The sequence below is a fragment of the Protomyctophum bolini genome (assembly GCF_963924005.1).
Source record: "Protomyctophum bolini genome assembly, chromosome: 20".
Taxonomy (NCBI): Eukaryota; Metazoa; Chordata; class Actinopteri; order Myctophiformes; family Myctophidae; genus Protomyctophum; species Protomyctophum bolini.
Genome location: NC_137881.1, coordinates 33,193,403 through 33,213,300, shown reverse-complemented (window position 1 = coordinate 33,213,300; position 19,898 = coordinate 33,193,403). Strand labels below are relative to the sequence as shown.

Here is a 19,898-nt window from a genome sequence, read left to right as displayed (position 1 = left end):
ATTATTACAAAACATACATTAACCACTTCAGCCCTATATACATTTTGGCCATTTAAAAATAGCAGATCTAAGAGCTCACTGAGCTTTCAAAAGATGTGTATGCAGTTGTGAAATGGGACATTCTGCATAATGAGTACTTTCTGCTTTTGGTACTTTAGGTACATTTTGATACTAATACGTAGGCTACTTTTACTCAAGTAAACCTTTAATTCTGTGGACTTTTACTTATTTTCTACAGTAAATTGCCGTATTGATACATTTACTCAACGTTTTCCTCCACTACCCTGTCTCCTAGCATAATAAAGATGTTCTCAGATAAGAGGCGAGTGGAGACGACTCTGGAACAGTGCGGGATTGTCAACAAGGTAAGGACCATCACAGTGTCTTCTATGTCAATCAATCAATCAATCAATCTGGCACAGATTGAAACAGGAACATGTTCACAGTAAGTAAAAATGTGTGTGAAATTATTTTTTTCTGCATAGTTCCCATCGTGTTGTTTCTTGGAAAAATAACGCGATGGGAACCATTATGCACAAATAAAGATAAAATAAAGATGATTGTGATTCTTCGTGACATATTATTGTTGACCAGACCGTGGCATTGTGGTTAGAGTGTCCGCCCTGAAACTGCGAGGTCGGGCGTTTGATCCCCGACCTCGCAGTCATACCAGGCCGGGTCATACCAAAGACTGTAAAAATGGGACCCAATGCCTCCCTGCTTGGCACTCAGCATCAATGGGTTGGATTGGGGGGTCAAATCAACTAATGATTCCCGAGCGCGGCGCACACTGAGGCTCACCACTCCAAGAGATAGTCAATAGTATTGTCTTTAAATGTCTGGTTGAATTGAATACACAGGAAGGAGCTTAACCCCCTAATGGCCAGTGATGTAATTGACGTAATAAATCATTAATGGAAACAAGCCTGAGTTATCCTTTTAGCATTGTTTTCTATCTGTGCCTTTAGTATCCATTTTGTCATTGTTTTAGTCAGCAAAATTAACACTGCCCTCTATCTCTGTGTCTGTGTGTGTGTGTGTGTGTGTGTGTGTGTGTGTGTGTGTGTGTGTGTGTGTGTGCGTGCGGCGTGCATGCGTGCGTGCGTGCGTGTGTGTGTGTGTGTGTGTGTGTGGGTGTGTGTGTGCGGAGACAGAGGGCATCAAGCCAGACGACTTCACGTGGGAAGCCTTCCAGAGGTTTCTGGAAACTCTGTGTCTCAGACCCGAGATCCAGGGCATCTTTGAAGACATGTGAGTACGCACCACACCCCTACTCCCCCTAGAGGAGATATCACACACCACACCCCTACTCCCCCTAGAGGAGATATCACACACCATACGCCTACTCACCCTAGAGTAGGTTTTACTTATTTATATCCATAATAATAAATCTTTCCCTTAAAAAACCTGCACTATCCACAAGTTTCACACATATGTATTTGCTAAATAGTTACTGTATCAATTTCAAATCATTGAATCGTATCGCCATAATGAACCAATACCGTCCATGTATCGTATCGTCAACCATATATCGTGAGACGTATCACTTTTAAAATGTATCGTTACAGCCCATTACAGCCCGTTACAGCCATTCACTTCCTGGTTTACGGGCCAACGACATTCCTTATTTACTCTGAATCTACGGCGCTGTTCATGGTTTTGATCAGAGCGGCGATGGTCTGTCCTAATTTCTGACTTCATCATGCATCTCGTTTAGAATAATAACACTTCTAAAGAGAGATCAGACTCACTAGCGCGAGGTAGTAATGGAAGTTTTCACCTCCCGGTTTTGGGGGCAAATGGAAGGCAGGACGTAAAATCTGTCTCATCTGCTTGGCACTCAAGCGCCTTTTTTCTGGAAAAAATCCTACTACTAAATTCCTAATACTTGCAATTATCTAAGATATTTAAGATTAAAAAAATGACTTAGAACTTATTATTTCGGTCATGACCCCGCGTGCGTGTGTACGTGTACGTGTGTAAGCGTCTGTTGATTTCGTCGACTAATAGTATGACAAAAAATGTCCGTCGACTACCTTTTTTCACTGACGAGTGTGTGTGTGTGTGTGTGTGTGTGTGTGTGTGTGTGGGTGTGTCCGTCCCCCACAGTGGCTCTAAGAAGAAGCCCCATATTTCTCTGGACCAGCTCATGGACTTCGTCAACCAGCAGCAGAGAGACTCCCGTCTCAACGAGGTGCTCTACCCTCCGCTCAAACGAGAGCAGATCCTCACGGTCATGGAGAGCTACGAGACCAACCTCTGCCAGCTGGAGAAAGGTGCGTGTTCAAATTAGAGACCAACCTCTGCCAGCTGGAGAGATGTATGTGTTCACATTAGAGACCAACCTCTGCCAGCTGGAGAGAGGTGTGTGTTAACATTAGAGACCAACCTCTGCCAGCTGGAGAGAGGTGTGTGTTCACATTAGAGACCAACCTCTGCCAGCTGGAGAGAGGTATGTGTTCACATTAGAGACCAACCTCTGCCAGCTGGAGAGAGGTGTGTGTTAACATTAGAGACCAACCTCTGCCAGCTGGAGAGAGGTGTGTGTTCACATTAGAGACCAACCTCTGCCAGCTGGAGAGAGGTATGTGTTCACATTAGAGACCAACCTCTGCCAGCTGGAGAGAGGTATGTGTTCACATTAGACCAACCTCTGCCAGCTGGAGAGAGGTGTGTGTTCACATTAGAGACCAACCTCTGCCAGCTGGAGAGAAGTGTGTGTTCACATTAGAGACCAACCTCTGCCAGCTGGAGAGAGGTGTGTGTTCAAATTAGAGACCAACCTCTGCCAGCTGGAGAGAGGTGTGTGTTCACATTAGAGACCAACCTCTGCCAGCTGGAGAGAGGTGTGTGTTCAAATTAGAGACCAACCTCTGCCAGCTGGAGAGAGGTGTGTGTTCACATTAGAGACCAACCTCTGCCAGCTGGAGAGAGGTGTGTGTTCACATTAGAGACCAACCTCTGCCAGCTGGAGAGAGGTGTGTGTTCACATTAGAGACCAACCTCTGCCAGCTGGAGAGAGGTGTGTGTTCACATTAGAGACCAACCTCTGCCAGCTGGAGAGAGGTGTGTGTTCACATTAGAGACCAACCTCTGCCAGCTGGAGAGAGGTGCGTGTTCACATTAGAGACCAACCTCTGCCAGCTGGAGAGGTGTGTGTTCACATTAGAGACCAACCTCTGCCAGCTGGAGAGAGGTGTGTGTTCACATTAGAGACCAACCTCTGCCAGCTGGAGAGAGGTGTGTGTTCACATTAGAGACCAACCTCTGCCAGCTGGAGAGAGGTGTGTGTTCACATTAGAGACCAACCTCTGCCAGCTGGAGAGAGGTGCGTGTTCACATTAGAGACTCACAACATTTTAACTAAATTATTTCAGTTTGCGATTCAAGAAACTAGGCATTAGGCCCTATCTTGCGCGCCACACTACATACCCCTTATGCCTACAGTCTAGCATAATTGTCTCCACCAGGCCGAAGGCATGGGGGGAGAGAGTGTGTGTGTGTGCGCATCCGTCCGTCCGTCTGTTACCAGCTAATCTCCGGCACCGTTAACCCGGTCGATGCCAGATTTTGCACACACACTCCCTGGATGCCAACGATGAACCTCTGCCTGTTATAGCGCCACCTGGAGGCCGGCTTTTGTAAAACATTTTTTTTTATATTACTCCTCCAGATTCTGTCCAAAAATCCCGCAAATCGTTACACTGTATCTCTATAGTCATGTGTTCATGACGGATCTGTCCGATATTTCATATTCCATCCTAATTGGCTAACATTGGCTTTCAAAATTTGCTGGATTGGCCCGTTTTGAACAAAAAGCCTCAAATAATGAACGCAGCGTGCAATTTACGTGAAATCTTTCACAGACTTTCCTACTAGGCTGAGGAATATATCCCACCCTTTTCACATTGGCCTGTTATAGCGCCACCAACAGGTGGACTTTTGCAAAACACATTTTTGGAACAAATTGGCTCAAATCATCCAATTGCCATCCAAGGTGTAAGAAGAAATGGCACCCTTTTCACATTGGCCTATTATAGCGCCACCAAGAGGCCACAACCTGACCATTGTTCATTCATATAGACTTACTGTGTAATTCCATGAAGACTATACAAATTGTAATTGATTTTGTATTCGTCACCTGAATGCTCTCTCTCTCTCTCTCTTTCTCCCTCCCTTCCAGACCATATCAGTCTGCTGGGGTTCAGTAGGTATTTGGGAGGGGATGAGAACACCATTGTTCCTCCAGAGAGACTCGACATCATCGACGACATGCACCAACCTCTGGCCCACTACTTTATAAACTCCTCCCACAATACCTACCTCACAGGTACGTATGTGTGTGTGTGTGTGTGTGTGTGTGTGTGTGTCCATGCTTTTCTCACAATTGAAAAAACTTGCGTCAGTTCGAGACTTGAGAGTCAAACCTACAGTAAAAAGTAAACAGTAACACTAGTTTGATTCACTGGTCCACTGTCAAATTCAGTAGTAGCCTACAAAAAAACCTGAGGGGTGTGTGGGGTGAGTTTAGTGAATGATAAGGAGATGTTGCAGGACAACAGCAGTAGCTGTGTGGGGTGAGTTTAGTGAATGATAAGGGGACGTTGCAGGACAACAGGCAGTAGCTATGTGGGGTGAGTGAGTTTAGTGAATGATAAGGGGACGTTGCAGGACAACAGCAGTAGCTGTGTGGGGTGAGTTTAGTGAATGATAAGGAGATGTTGCAGGACAACAGCAGTAGCTGTGTGGGGTGAGTTTAGTGAATGATAAGGAGATGTTGCAGGACAACAGCAGTAGCTGTGTGGGTGTGGGGTGAGTTTAGTGTATGATAAGGGGACATTGCAGGACAACAGCAGTAGCTGTGTGGGGTGAGTGAGTTTAGTGAATGATAAGGAGACGTTGCAGGACAACAGCAGTAGCTGTGTGGGGTGAGTTTAGTGAATGATAAGGAGAAGTTGCAGGACAACAATGGTTGAATGACAGCACACGGAAGGTCAGAAAAGAATGCAGGCGAGCTGAACGTCAGTGGAAAAAAGATAAGCTAACGGTGTCGTTTGACATTTTGCGTGATAGTTGGCGTAAATACCAGCTAATTGTCAAAACTGAAAAAATGAAATACTTTTCAGATATCATTGTGACAAACTGTCACAAACCTCAGGTTTTATTTAAAACTATAAACGACATTCTTGACGTCCCCCAGCCTGTCTGTCTAGATGATTCCCCTGAAACATGTGAGCTCTTTTTAAAGTTTTTTATGGAAAAGGTTGCTAACATTAGGGCTAGCATTCCTACTCCGACACATGACCCGTCTACTGCTGTCACCTGCCCCGCCATTTTGAGCCACTTTGAGCCTGTGTCTCTTATTCAGCTAGAGGAAATTATTTCCCAAATAAAACCAACTGGCTCCCCCTCAGACGTCCTTCCTCCTCGGCTGGCTAAAGAGACCAGTGGTGCCACAGGGCCGGATCTCCTATTGATCTTAAACCGGTGCCTAGCAGGTGATGTACCAGCCGTTTTTAAACATGCTGTGGTACAGCCGTTGCTTAAAAAGCACAACCTCGATCCCTCTGTCCCATCCAACTTCAGGCCTATTTCCAAGCTCCCTTTTAATTCAAAAGTTATGGAAAAATGCGTCCTGGCCCAACTGATGCCCCATCTGAACACCCATGGCATCTTAGAAGTGTTCCAGTCTGGGTACAAAGCCCTCCATAGTACTGAGACTGCACTCATACGAATTTTCAATGATATATTTTTGGCTACGGACTCGGGTGATTCTATTATTCTGGTGCTCCTGGACCTGACTGCCGCTTTCGACACGGTAGATTACAGCATTTTGCTCTCTCGCCTGGAGCACTGGGTTGGCATTAGAGGGTCAGCACTGGAGTTTTTCAGATCCTACCTGTCAGGGTTCATTTCCATGTCCTTTTTCTGTACCTCACTCTGCAGATGCCTTACAGTCATAGTCATGGGGTTAAGGCCATCCATTAAACTTTTCAGTAGGTCAGTGTGGAGTGCTTTCAGACGCCAATTTAATGAACTGTCCATTTGTGCTCGCATGAAATCCTGTTGCCGGGTTATTGATCGGTGGAATGCTTGCATTTGATTTTCGCAGTGAATGGTTATTTTGTTTGAGAAGTTGGTTAGCATCCTCTCCATCTCCTGATGGCTAAGTGGTGATGGGGGAACATTTGGTGACTGTGCACTCCCCTTTCTGGGTTTTGGAATAGGTGGGGTTTTAGGAAGTGCAGCAGAAAATGGATTCCCAGGAGAGAGCGACCCAACTGACTGACCACCAGTGTCTAGTGGTTGGCCAGTAGCACCCTGTGGCTGCGTAGGAGTCAGATGCACATTTGCCGGTCCCGCTGCTCTAGAGGCAACAGCCCCTTGTGGTTCATGGGAGAGAGCATCCAGGTCCAACAATGAGTAGTGGGTGATTGGTGGGTTAATTTGCTGATTGAACACATTCTCCTCTCCTGATTGTGGAGCACTAGGTGGGTGCAGCAGTGGTTCCACTAAGTCTCCGAACTCCCAGAGAGAGTTATCGGCTGCCATTTTGAATTTCCCAGTTTGTTTGAGTAGCAATGTTTATTGTACAGTTTGAATGCGTTGTGGTTCCTTTAGTTTTAGTTTTCCCAGAAATGTACCAAATAATTAAAAAAACTCTGTTTGCCTTTAAGGCTACCTTTTTCACATCATAACCTTGACATGGTAAACATTTTAAACATCGGGCGCCATTTATTTATGTAGCGGTTTCCCAAATAACCTTTTGTCCCAGGGAGAAACCCTACAGAGGTCACTGTATAATATACAGCAACCTACCTGTTAACTCAGGGTATATATATATATATATATAAGAATAATATATATATATAATAAATCAGTACATTTCAATAAACTCACTCATTTCACCAGTAAATAAGAAATGCAAACGACACACAGAAAGTCAATTTAAGGTTTGTATTGAAATAAAGAAGGGCAGTTCAGTTTAGTTCATGGCATCCTTAAACTCCACTTCTGGTTTCACAACAACCAAATGAACCCGGGTGCCGTGCACCACTGTTAAACTGTCAAACCAAAACACACTAAAAGGAAAGAAACAAAACAAAACAGCGTCCTGGCGCTTGTGTAGGGATGTGTGTGCGCGCGTGCACTCTGGCGTGCGTGTGTGTGTAGGTGTGTGTTTGTGTGTTAGCTCTGCAGCTAGCCTCCGTACTCCGCTCACCCACAGTAACCCTCTCCGCTCAGCGGCTCTCTACTACGTGGCACGGCTCCTCTTCAAAAGACAGCGTCGACGGTAGACGTGACAGCGAGATGAGGTTTTGCAGCGGCGCGGTCGTCCCTGAGTTGATGACAGGCGATCGTCCGAATAGCTCACTACGGGGTTTCTGAGAAACGTTCACTGGGCAACTGCCGTCCTCACAAATACAGCACCGGTCTGTACCACACACTTCTCACTCCCGCGACCGACTCAAAAACTGGAAGTCCTCTCCATTTTTGTTAGAGGCTGGGCATTCATCGAGCAGCCAACCAGAGCCATGCACAGGCAACGTCACTGACCAAAATAGCGTGGATCTCCGTGTGAGTGCTGTCATTCCTTGAACATATTATTTTGGTTTACTCTTATTTTGGCGGATCGCCACAAAGTCTCTGTGTCACCCTAGGAGATGCCACATCCTCCACAGCATCCCTCCCCTGCGGGGTGCCACAGGGCTCGATCTTAGGTCCAATCTTGTTTATGTTGTACCTGCTCCCCCTAGGATCTATTTTTAGAAAACACGGTGTTTCCTTCCACTGTTACGCTGACGACAGCCAAATCTACCTGCCTCTGAAACGTAACAACCCTGACTCCTTAAAACCCTTGCTCGCTTGCCTGGAGGATGTAAAAGCATGGCTGGCTTTAAACTTTTTAAACTTTAACGACGGCAAGACCGAGGTTATGGTGTTTGGGCCAAGCAACAATGTGTTTCCTCCTGGTGATTTGGGTCCCCTTGAGCCTTTCTTAAAGCCAATTGCCACCAATCTAGGCTTTAAGATAGACTCTGATCTAAAAATGGACAAACAGGTAAATGAAACAGTCAGAAAGAGCTTCTTCCAGCTTAGAAGGCTGGCAAAGATAAAATCTTGTCTTTCCCGCCCTGTGTTCGAAACTGTTATCCATGCCTTTATGACATCCCTCCTCGACTACTGTAATGCCCTGTATATTGGAGTTAACCAGGCCTCCATCTCTCGCTTACAGCTAGTCCAGAATGCCGCTGCACGGTTGCTTACAGGCACACGTAAACGTGACCATATTAGTCCTGTACTAGCCTCCCTCCATTGGCTTCCTGTGCGATACAGGATTGATTTCAAGGTTTTGCTTTTTGTTTTTAAATGTTTAAATGGTTTGGCACCCATTTATCTCTCTGAACTACTCATACCGTATGTTCCCACAAGGACCCTCAGGTCGTCTGACCAGCTTCTCCTGGTGGTGCCTAAATCAAGGCTGAAGCTCAGAGGGAACCGGGCTTTTGCAGTGGCAGCTCCCAAACTCTGGAATGAGCTGCCTCTGCACATAAGACAAGCCCCCACTCTTCAGGTGTTTAAATCACGCCTCAAGACGGGTGCATCCCTCCATTCCGACATGCTGCCATTCCGACATACCCCCATTCCGACATGCCCCCATTCCGACATGTTGCCATTCCGACATCCCCCCATTCCGACACATTTTAGTCCCACCATTCCGACACATTTTAGTCCCACCATTCCGACAGTCCACAAATCTTAAATGTATTTTCAAGGCAATTTTTTAAGGGGTGTGTAGCAACTGTAAATAATGTAATAATCAGCTCATAATGTAATTAAAAGACGAGCACATAACTTAATATATTTTTCTATAATGTAATAATGTGTTACATTAGGAACCTCCACATAGGCGACTCATACTGTGATAAAACTTCATAATGCAATAATGTCTTTATAATATATGAGCTGATTATTACATTATGAGTTTTTATTACATTTTAGTCATATTGACCATGATACTGACATGACACTGACCATGATACTGACATGATACTGACCATGACACTGACCATGACACTGACATGACACTGACATGACACTGACCATGACACTGACATGACACTGACCATGACACTGACCATGACACTGACATGATACTGACCATGACACTGACATGACACTGACATGATACTGACCATGATACTGACATGACACTGACCATGACACTGACATGACACTGACATGACACTGACCATGACACTGACATGACACTGTTTTTGCCACCAAATATGGGCCATTTTCCCTTTTAACGTAACACATTATTACATTATTACATTATAGAAAAATATTTTATTACGTTATGCGCTTGTCTTTTTATTGCATTATGAACAGATTACTACATTATGAGTTTTTATTACATTTAAAAAAAATCCAATTATGAGCCCTAATTACTTTATGAGTTGCTACAGGGTGGATTAGGGTTATTTTTTCGTTGAGTACCAACATTGGTTATTTATCCAGTTGTGGGATATAAACAGAATATTTTTTAGTAATGTTTTGGTCTGTCATGTATTTATTTATATTGTAGCTTAACTTAGATGCATATATGCAATTTTGATGCATTTTTATTTAACTATTATGATGTTTTTTTATTTATGTCTTTATGAGCTGCTGTAACACCTGAATTTCCCCTCTGGGATTAATAAAGTACCTACCTACCTACCTACCTACCTACCTACAAAGAGTATTTGCTTCATATAAAGTAACTGGTCGAACTATGAACAAATGAAACCGGTGCGTAATTGGCCACCGCACGATGTGTACAGCCCCCTGCATGCGCACACCGGTTCTTGTCAGTGTGACGTCCAAAACATCTGTGCACAGTTAACACAGACTCAGTGAGGATATACAAGGCGCACATCAAAAATAGCTGATCTGCAAGCTCACATGTCTGGTCAGTGTCATGGTCAGTATCATGTCAGTGTCATGGTCAGTGTTTATATTAATATAAATAATAATAAATAACAATAATAAATAAATAAAATAAATATAATAAATATAAATATAAATATAAATATAAATATAAATATAAATATATATATATAAATATATATATAAATATAAATAAATAATAATATTTATATTAATATAAATATAAATAATAAATAAATAGTTGTGAAAGTGATCTGTCGGAATGGTGGGACTTGAAAGTGATCTGTCGGAATGGTGGGACTTTTTCTGCCACGGGTCCCTGTCGGAATGGTGGGACTTTTTTCTGTCGGAATGGTGGAATGTTTAAAAATATGGAGCATACCACCATTCCGACAATTAGAAGTCAATGTAGGAGTGGCAGCATGTCGGAATGGAGAGTGAACACCCCTCAAGACATATTTTTATTCTTTGGCTTTTCCAAGCATAGTATGAGCTTTTGATGTTGAAAGTGACACTGTGTACTGTATGTTGTTTGTTTTTAAATGAAGTTGTGATTTTTATTATTTTATTGTAAAGCACTTTGGTACAACTTGTTGTTAATTAAATGTGCTATAGAAATAAAGATGGTATGGTATGGTATGGTAACAACATTAGCTGTGTGGGGTGAGTTTAGTGAATGATAAGGAGACGTTGCAGGACAACAGCAGTAGCTGTGTGGGTGAGTTTGGTGAATGAATGATAAGGGGATTTTGCAGGGCAACAGGCAGTAGCTGCGCATCGATAACGACGTCAAACTGTGTGTGTGCGCGTGTGCGTCTTCGCAGCAGGTCAGATGAGGGGTCTGTCGACGGTGGAGATGTACAGGCAGGTGTTGCTGACGGGCTGTCGCTGCATCGAGCTGCACTGTTGGCCGGGACGCCTGCCGGAAGAGGAGCCTTACATCACGCAAGGCATGAATTTCGGCATGACCAACGATATCCCCTTTAAGGTCAGTTATAGACCGCCCACGTCCCCTTTAAGGTCAGTTATAGACCACCTACATCCCCTTTAAGGTCAGTACCATGACCACCCACATCCCCTATAACTTTTAAGTTTACTGCCAAAGAGGACTTTTATCTTTTTTTGTTTATTTTATTGATCCAGTGAGATTGCTGTCCAGACCACCGTCTAACAGCGTCTCCGTTGCTAGGCGATCACTAAACAGGAAATGGTCCGTCAATGAAACAGTTCCCCTCTGTTCACTTCAATGTTGAAAATTTCAAACAATTTCACAAATGAGTTAAAGATTAGTTAGACCTTTTAAGGTTAGTTTGTTCATTCATTCATTCATTCATTCATTCCTTCATTCATTCATTCATCCACGCATGCACGCATGCACGCACGCACGCACGCACGCACGCACTCACTCACTCACTAAAAAATAATAATACTCTAATACATGACAGCTTTTTGCAGGTGTTGTTGTGAAGTCTGCTTCTGCCCTCTTCTGGATATTCATGTTACTGCAGCGTGCAGTCTTCACACACACACACACACACACACACTCACTCACTCTAATCTTCCCTTTGCGTGTGCGTGCTTGCAGGATGTGATTGAAGCGATAGCAGAGAGTGCGTTCAAGACCTCTTCCTACCCTCTCATCATCTCCTTTGCAAACTACGTGGACACGTACGTATACTGTGTGTGTGTGTGTGTGTGTGTGTGTGTGTGTGGGTGCGTGGGTGGGTGTGTGTGTGTGTGTGTGTGTGTGTGTGTGTGTGTGTGTGTGTGTGTGTGTGTGTGTGGGTGCGTGGGTGGGTGCGTGCGTGCATATAGCCAGTTTGACAGTGAACTTCTGCCAATGTCTTCAGATTCAGTAGATTGTGAGTGCATTGTCAGGAACAGAGCATTGTCAGTGAGAAAGGGGGCGGGGCATTTACCAAGGTGTTATATGTTAACTTTATTCAGATTCCTTGAATAGATAGAGTTCCTCTGCTGGACACTTCTTTTCAGTAGCACAGCAGTAGGATTAGCATTAGGCTAATCAGTGAATACAACCTGCAGGGAAAGCAATGCATTTTCATAAAACCTTTAGGAAAATGATCAGGAAAGCGTGACGGGTTGGAATGGTACACACCTGTAGCTGTTCTCAGGCTTCTCCAAGTTGTACAAAAAATACAATGTAGAACAAAGTGCAAGACTCTCCACTCTCTCTTAGAGGGCAGATTCACACTGAGTCTTGTTTGATTCAAACTGCTCCCGAATGTGACCGCCTGGCAACCGTTCAGCACTTCAGCACCCCGAGTTCACTTCATTCAACTGTATGCAATGCTTTCACGTTGCATCTCTATCTCTATCTCTATCTCTATCTCTATCTCTATATCTCTATCACTATGGCCCTCATTTATCAACCGTGCGTAGACCAAAATATGGGTGCACGCCGAAATTGCCGACATTTTTGACATTTACCATTTCCGCCAACGCTTGAAATTGAACGTGACAACGTTGAAAATCCACGGTTGCTCCTCAGCTGGCGTACGCATTTTTTTCTTTCTTACACAAGCGGAGCAGCCTTGTCTGAACTGCTGACACTGTCACAGGCATCAAAACATATGTTTTCACTCCTAAAATGTTAATATAAAACGGTATGTGTATGTAAAAAACAAAAGAGAGATTTCCAACTTTACAAGTAATTAAAATCGCGCAATTAAAAACAATATAACATGTTTACAATGTATTAGTTTGTGCTTAATCAAACACTTGTTATGCGAGCGCACTTGTGAGATGATTTTGGAGCGCATGCGGACGCGGTGATGCGGCATATGCGATTATGATATTATTATTTTTTTAAAGGCATGAATGGACTGCACGCCTTTATTTCCAAGTGACAATGACAAGCATACAATACAGCTTGCCTATTTGTAGTAAGTACTAGCAGGCTATAGGCGTAAGGGGCTTAATCATTCACCATTTATAAGTGCTTAGACAGTTTTGACAGTTCAGATAAAAGCGAGATCATTTTCGGGGCTCGGGAGGACGGGACCGCGGCGTGCGTCGCCAACACATACCAGCGCAAGCGGCAAGCCTTCATCCATATGTTTATGATTCGTTCATCAATGATCAAATCACTACATAAACGTTGATTGTGAGCTGCCTTGACGACATGATAGCCTATCTCTCATGCAGGCACGTCACCCACAGGACTTTAATATCACAGCAGTGCGCAGTATCACGCCTTCGCCGTGCACTGCGCACGAATGGGTAAAATTAATATAGGCCAGCCTACAAAAACTAATTCCATTCATGGCGATGCGATGTCGATGTGTCATGTATATGCGTGCATGCGTGGACATGACAGCAAAGCAAGCGAGGTGAGAGGAAAACAGACAGGGTAGCCGTAGGCCTACAACTTTATTTAATTCATGCAGGTGTTCGTTCTTTATTTAACAAGACACCAGTGGGCTTGCAAGTTGCGTGTGCTTCTGCGTGTGTGTGTGTGTGTGTGTGTGTGTGTGTGTGTGTGTGTGTGAGAGAGGTGCGTGAGGCGGGCAAGGCACGGGAGAAACCTTTTTTCCATAGTAAAAACTTGTTTCCATGGTTCCCACAGGTCGTAATTCATGTGTTCAGTCGCAAAAACGAGGGCGAGGCTTGATTTCATAGGGCGTGCCAGATAGATTTCAGCCGTCACATTTATTAACGTGAGAACGAAATTAAGGAAGGATCAGCTGTTTGCGATCACTTTATAAATGCCGTGGCGACGTGGGTGTACTACGAAACCTGCACTCGAATCTGTGGCAGATTTTACACTCGATTGATAAATGAGGGCCTATATCTCTATATCTCTGTCTCTATATCTCTCTATCTCTGTCTCTCAGGGCGAAACAACAGGCTAAAATGGCAGAATACTGTAGGAGCATCTTTGGAGACGCTCTGCTTATTGACCCACTGGAGAAATACCCGGTATGACACACACACACACACACACACACACACACACACACACACACACACACACACACACACACACACACACACACACTCACACGCACACGCACACATGCACACCTACAGGATAATTTGAAGAGCTTCTAGTTCTTCCACTAATTGAACGTTCTCCCGGTGGGGGCTCCTCACTGGCAGGTGAGTCAGTAGGATACAATAGCAGTGACAACACACAAAGCGAAAGGTGTTCCTTCTCAATCTCTCTACCCCCCCCCCCCCCCTCCCTCTCTCTCTGTCTCTCCCCCCTCCCTCTTCCCCTCTCTCTCTCTGTCTCTCTCCCCCCCCCCCCCCCCCCCCCAGCTCCTCCCGGGAACCCCCCTCCCCTCCCCTCAGGAGCTGATGGGGAGGATCCTGATCAAGAACAAGAAGTATCATCCACACCACCCGAGACCGTCCAACGACAACACACCACGCCAAGACCTGGCGGAGATGTTTAATCACACAAGTTAGTCACACACGTTACCGCAGTGAAATGTGTTCTCCGCATTTGACCCATCTCCTGGAGCGGTGAGCCGCAGCGTGCGCAGCGCTCGGGAATAATTAGTTAATTTGACCCCCCAATCCAACCCATTGATGCTGAGTGCCAAGCAGGGAGGCATTGGGTCCCATTTTTACAGTCTTTGGTATGAGACTGTATATGAGACGCGGATCAAAACCCCCGACTTCCCAGTTTCTGCCAGAGTGGACACTAACCACAAGGCCACTGTCTCCAACACACATGTGGTGTAGGAGAGGGGAAGGACCAAGCACATGAGCCATGGGACACACCCCCCAGTCAATGAAGTACTGTATGCAAGGGATATCTGTAAGGGGTCATTAGTATTTTACTAGTACTTTACTGGGTGCTTTATTGTATTTGTATTCATGTATTGTCCTGAATGTATGCATTGAGCCTGAGGAAAACTAATTTCCCTTGTGGATAATAAAAATCTAATCTAAAAATATTGAGACATAATAAGTAAGGGATAATGTCTACCTAGGTGGTCAATTGTCGGGTGATAATTCACGACAGAGGATTTAAACCTTAAGAGTATATATGAATAGAGACGGCACCCGGAGGAAACCCTGAGGCGAAATGGACATAGTGGCCGGAATTGTCATTGCAGCTCGAGCCCGTTGACTATCATTGCGCACATTCATGTTATTGGGCCCATGACACGTGAACGAATGTATAACTATCTCTGACAGAAAATGCACAATCTTGTTATAGTTTTATTATATTATTACTCGAAGTGTTTAATGTACGCTAATGTAGCACTGCTCTGTTTATTTTATTGCTTTATCTTGATTGTTCTGTTCCACTTTTGCTTTTGGCAATGTAAATGTATGTTTTCTCATGCCAATAAAGCTCCTTTGAATTGAAATTGAATTGTGTGTTCTAGACTGCCCTCTGCTGGACAGCGAGGGAGAGCACATCTTGTCCAACGGAGAGCTGGCAGAGAGTATGACGAAGAACTCTGACCCTCGCACGTCCATCGGTGAGTCTCCTTGATTCTGACAGCACATCTTTCATTTTAGTTGTATAGTCACAGTCTCTTGAATGGTTTTCATTTAGTTACATTTTCGTCACCTGGCATGTTTTAGTGTTTGTCTAGTTTTGGTCGACTAAATATAAGATTTTAGTCGACTAAATCTACAGTTGATTTAGTCGACTAAAATTTATTTTGGTGGGCCTTGATGCTGTCGTAATGGCTGATTTTACACTCACTGAAAATAGCTGATCTACAAGCTCACAGGATGCGACTGGATCTCTTGTCCACTAGCCCCATACTAACATTTTAGTCTAGTTTGGTTTTGTTGACGAAATTGTCAATATATTTAATCTTAGTTTTAGTCATCATAGCTTAGTTTTCATTTAGTTTTATTTAGTTTTCGTCAGTGAATAAGTCATAGTTTTAGTCGATGAAATAAACTCGAGTACTCAGTTAGTTTACACCGCTGACGTACGGGTTCTCGGTGCATGACGACTTTCTGTTTTTCGACCAATCAGGTGGAGAGGAGGTGAGCGAGGAAGACGAGGAAGACGAGCCCCTACCCGAGCTGAAGAAACCCAACTCTGACGAGGTATTGTTGTCGTAAATCAATGTCCTTACGTTGTCTCAATAGATGGTATTGTTGTTGTGAATTAATGTCCTCACGTTGTCTCAATAGATGGTATTGTTGTCGTGAATTAATGTCCTCACGTTGTCTCAATAGATGGTATTGTTGTCGAAAATTAATGTCCTCACGTTGTCTCAATAGATGGTATTGTTGTCGAAAATTAATGTCCTCACGTTGTCTCAATAGATGGTATTGTTGTCGTAAATCAATGTCTTTACGTTGTCTCAATAGATGGTATTGTTGTCGTGAATTAATGTCCTCACGTTGTCTCAATAGATGGTATTGTTGTCGTGAATTAATGTCCTCACGTTGTCTCAATAGATGGTATTGTTGTCGAAAATTAATGTCCTCACGTTGTCTCAATAGATGGTATTGTTGTCGTGAATTAATGTCCTCACGTTGTCTCAATAGATGGTATTGTTGTCGTGAATTAATGTCCTCACGTTGTCTCAATAGATGGTATTGTTGTCGTAAATCAATGTCTTTACGTTGTCTCAATAGATGGTATTGTTGTCGTGAATTAATGTCTTTACGTTGTCTCAATAGATGGTATTGTTGTCGTAAATCAATGTCCTTACGTTGTCTCAATAGATGGTATTGTTGTCGTAAATCAATGTCTTTACGTTGTCTCAATAGATGGTATTGTTGTCGTGGAATAATGTCCTCACGTTGTCTCAATAGATGGTATTGTTGTCGTAAATCAATGTCCTTACGTTGTCTCAATAGATGGTATTGTTGTCGTAAATCAATGTCCTTACGTTGTCTCAATAGATGGTATTGTCGTAAATCAATGTCTTTACGTTGTCTCAATAGATGGTATTGCGTGAACTGATCCATTGGTCCATTGATTGATTTATTGATGAGTTGATTGGCAACTGTGTTAAATGCTTTTGATGTCGTGTTCACGCACGCACATGTGGTGTGTGTGTGTGTGTGTGTGTGTGTGTGTGTGTGTGTGTGTGTGTGTGTGTGTGTGTGTGTGTGTGTGTGTCTGTGTCTGTGTCTGTGTGTCTGTGTCTCAGGGCACGGCCAGCTGTGAGTCCAATGCCAGAGAGGAACTGTCCACTCTGGTCAACTACATAGAAGCGGTCAGGTTCAAGAACTTCGAAGTGGCCACCAGTAAGTCTGCGAGTGAGCGTGTGCGTGTGCACGCCGTTCTGTGCGTGTGCATGCTTAGTACTAAGTGACATACTTATAGAGGGTATATGCACATGCATAAAGTCAATGGCAAAGAGAGTGACAATGTGAATTAAAGGTTGTTTAAAGTAATTTCATGCAATCAGGTAGGACTTTTCTGTTTGGATGTAAGGGCTGTCAAGGCCAGAAAGTAGTTTTTTGTCACTCGGTAGGCGTTCCCGCATAACCTCCGGGTATGATGATGATGTCACGCGCATACGCTCTATTGTATCGTTAAGACATAATATAATGCCATGATTGTGTGAACGTAACCATGACTGTACATTTTATATTGTGTGTGTGTGCGTGTCTCTCCTTGCGTCTTTCAGAAAGGAATAAATACTTTGAAATGTCGTCGTTTGAGGAGAATAAAGGCATGGACACATTGAGGAAAAACCCTATTGACTTTGTAGAGTATCCTTCACATAAATGTCACCGAGCCCGCAAATGTGTGTATACTCTTCAACACACCCCACCCCATTTTAGTCACCTGGAATGTTGTGTCTAGTGAAGTGTCAGTCTAGTTTTAGTCGACTAAATATCATACGATTTCAGTCGACTAAATCTACAGTTGATTTAGTCGACTACAATGTATTTTGGCGGGCCTCGATGCCGTCGTAATAGCTGATTTTACACTTGCTGAAAATAGCCGATCTGCAAGCTCATTGTGAGCTTGCAGATCTGCTATTTTCAGCATGCAACCAAGTGTAAAATGACTTGTGTCTTGTCCACTAGTCCCTTCCTAACATTTCAGTCTAGTTTTTATTTGTTGATGAAATTGTCAATATATTTAGTCTTAGTTTAATCAGCTTAGCTTATAGTTTTAATTTAGTTTCCGTCAGTGAAAAAAGGTAGTCGACGAACATTTTTCATTGTTAGTCGACACGAAATCAACAGCGTCCTTAACCCGAGCTGTTCAGATACAACAAGAAGCAGATCAGTCGAATCTACCCTAAAGGAACCAGAGTGAACAGCTCCAACTGCATGCCTCAGCTCTTCTGGAACGTAGGCTGCCAGATGGTGGCGCTGAACTTCCAGACACTCGGTAAGTGCCCCTTAAACCCTTTTAGGACGGAATATTCATATTGACCTCGATTCTGTACTAATTATTCTGGGTTTGTCAGACTCCATGCCTATGTTGACGAGAGCAGAGAAACAACTCTTCTCTATGGTCTGATTACAGCGAAAAAACTAATTTTGACACACTGGAAGAAAGAGGAGGCTCCTGCATTTAAGCACTGGTTAAATGAAATGACTAATACACTTCATCTTGAGAGAATAAGGTATTTCCTGAGAAACAGGGAGAAACAGTTTGATAAGGTTTGGCTGCCCCTTGTTCATTACCTGAGTAGAAACAATTAATAGACAGGATACCATTGATTTGGTTGACTACGCCATTTTCTTTTCAGATGTTTTCCATGAGCTTTCTATCATCTTATTATATAGTATGCGGTGTCACTGAGCAGTATGGGTGGGAGGGTTAAGGGATTTCTTTATTTTTTTTGTTTTCTATAACAATATGTATTTCATATCATCATTTTTGTAACAATTTATAATCTGTTCAATAAAAACATATTTGACAAAAACAAAAAAAAACTTTTAGGACTGAGGACCAGATTCTACAAAATGTCTTGGTTTTCTGAAAAACCCTATGTTTCTATGTCAGTGTTGCTCGACCATTTTCATGTCGTGGACCCCCTTAATTATACTATTTATATTATGTAATTGGCCGCTGACCCCCATCTGAAAATATGTTTTTCCAGGGACCCCCCCAGAAGCAAAGATTTGCTTCTGAAAGAAAATAAATATTCAAAGATGTGTGCCACATCTTCACGATTAAAAAAAAATAGCAGATCCACAGGCTCGTAGCGCAGCACTCGGTGCCGCACTATGAGCTTGTAGATAATAATATATAACATAATGCACCAAAAGGGGTTCCCGTCCTGGCGACTGGCATCTTGTCTAAACATGTCCTTTTGTTCTGGCCTTGACTCCAAGGGGCCCTACGAAGGGCAGTAACTACGTTCTTTTGAGACACCGACTCATTTGGCCTATCCCAAAGGTCAAATCTTGATTTTGGGGGGTAAACAATTTCCTCAAGAACATATATACAATTAGTGCAATATCGCTTATTTGCAGATATCTCATTTGGCTGACCAGTTTAATCACTTTTAAACACATTTTTTCAGTTCGGTTTGTGTTCGCAGTATAGGGCAAGATTACCCAAATTACATAATTCTTTCTATTATTTGCTCATTGGCTTATTAACGGCTTGTTTAGTTTAAAGTGTGTCTAATTGTCTATCCTCTCCTCACGGAAGCTATGAATGATGGCGGAGCACACCCGAGAAAAAAAATGAGAATGCAACTGAACTTTGTTCTTATTCTTTTTCTCAGCTTTTAATTCAGCTTTTACACGTAGATGCTGTAGTGTGCATGCCATGCCATGCCAGGTCACTAGGTGGCGGTGATGGACTGCCAGATAGACCAGTCACCCAATAGAAGAACCTACCACCATGCTGTGCACTTCCCGTCATACGTTACTTTTGCGAGTGCTTGCCCATTCTAGGAACTCCAAATATCACCTACGGCTCTGCATCAATGTAATAAACATAATGCGTTGTGAGCCCACGTGAGCCATGATGTCACACGTTTTGCGGATTCATCGTTTCAGGAGGATACAGCGTTTACAAAGATTTCCCACTCTGG

The 19,898-nt window shown here is 43.4% G+C and overlaps 1 protein-coding gene across 1 annotated transcript in view; it reads left to right on the top strand.

The window, feature by feature from the left end:
- LOC308335345 (1-phosphatidylinositol 4,5-bisphosphate phosphodiesterase beta-3-like) overlaps positions 1-19,898 on the top strand; it is a gene marked incomplete at both ends in the record, with an annotated part of 68,935 nt that overhangs the window by 46,649 nt on the left and 2,388 nt on the right. Inside the window, 13 exons of the mRNA XM_080792365.1 lie at positions 296-365; positions 1,151-1,251; positions 2,110-2,276; positions 4,184-4,330; positions 10,758-10,921; positions 11,519-11,601; positions 13,788-13,872; positions 14,215-14,359; positions 15,297-15,392; positions 15,905-15,978; positions 17,037-17,133; positions 17,520-17,604; positions 18,111-18,235. Coding sequence (XP_080648491.1) covers positions 296-365; positions 1,151-1,251; positions 2,110-2,276; positions 4,184-4,330; positions 10,758-10,921; positions 11,519-11,601; positions 13,788-13,872; positions 14,215-14,359; positions 15,297-15,392; positions 15,905-15,978; positions 17,037-17,133; positions 17,520-17,604; positions 18,111-18,235 — 1,439 coding nt within the window. The remainder of the gene's footprint in view (positions 1-295; positions 366-1,150; positions 1,252-2,109; positions 2,277-4,183; positions 4,331-10,757; positions 10,922-11,518; positions 11,602-13,787; positions 13,873-14,214; positions 14,360-15,296; positions 15,393-15,904; positions 15,979-17,036; positions 17,134-17,519; positions 17,605-18,110; positions 18,236-19,898) is intronic.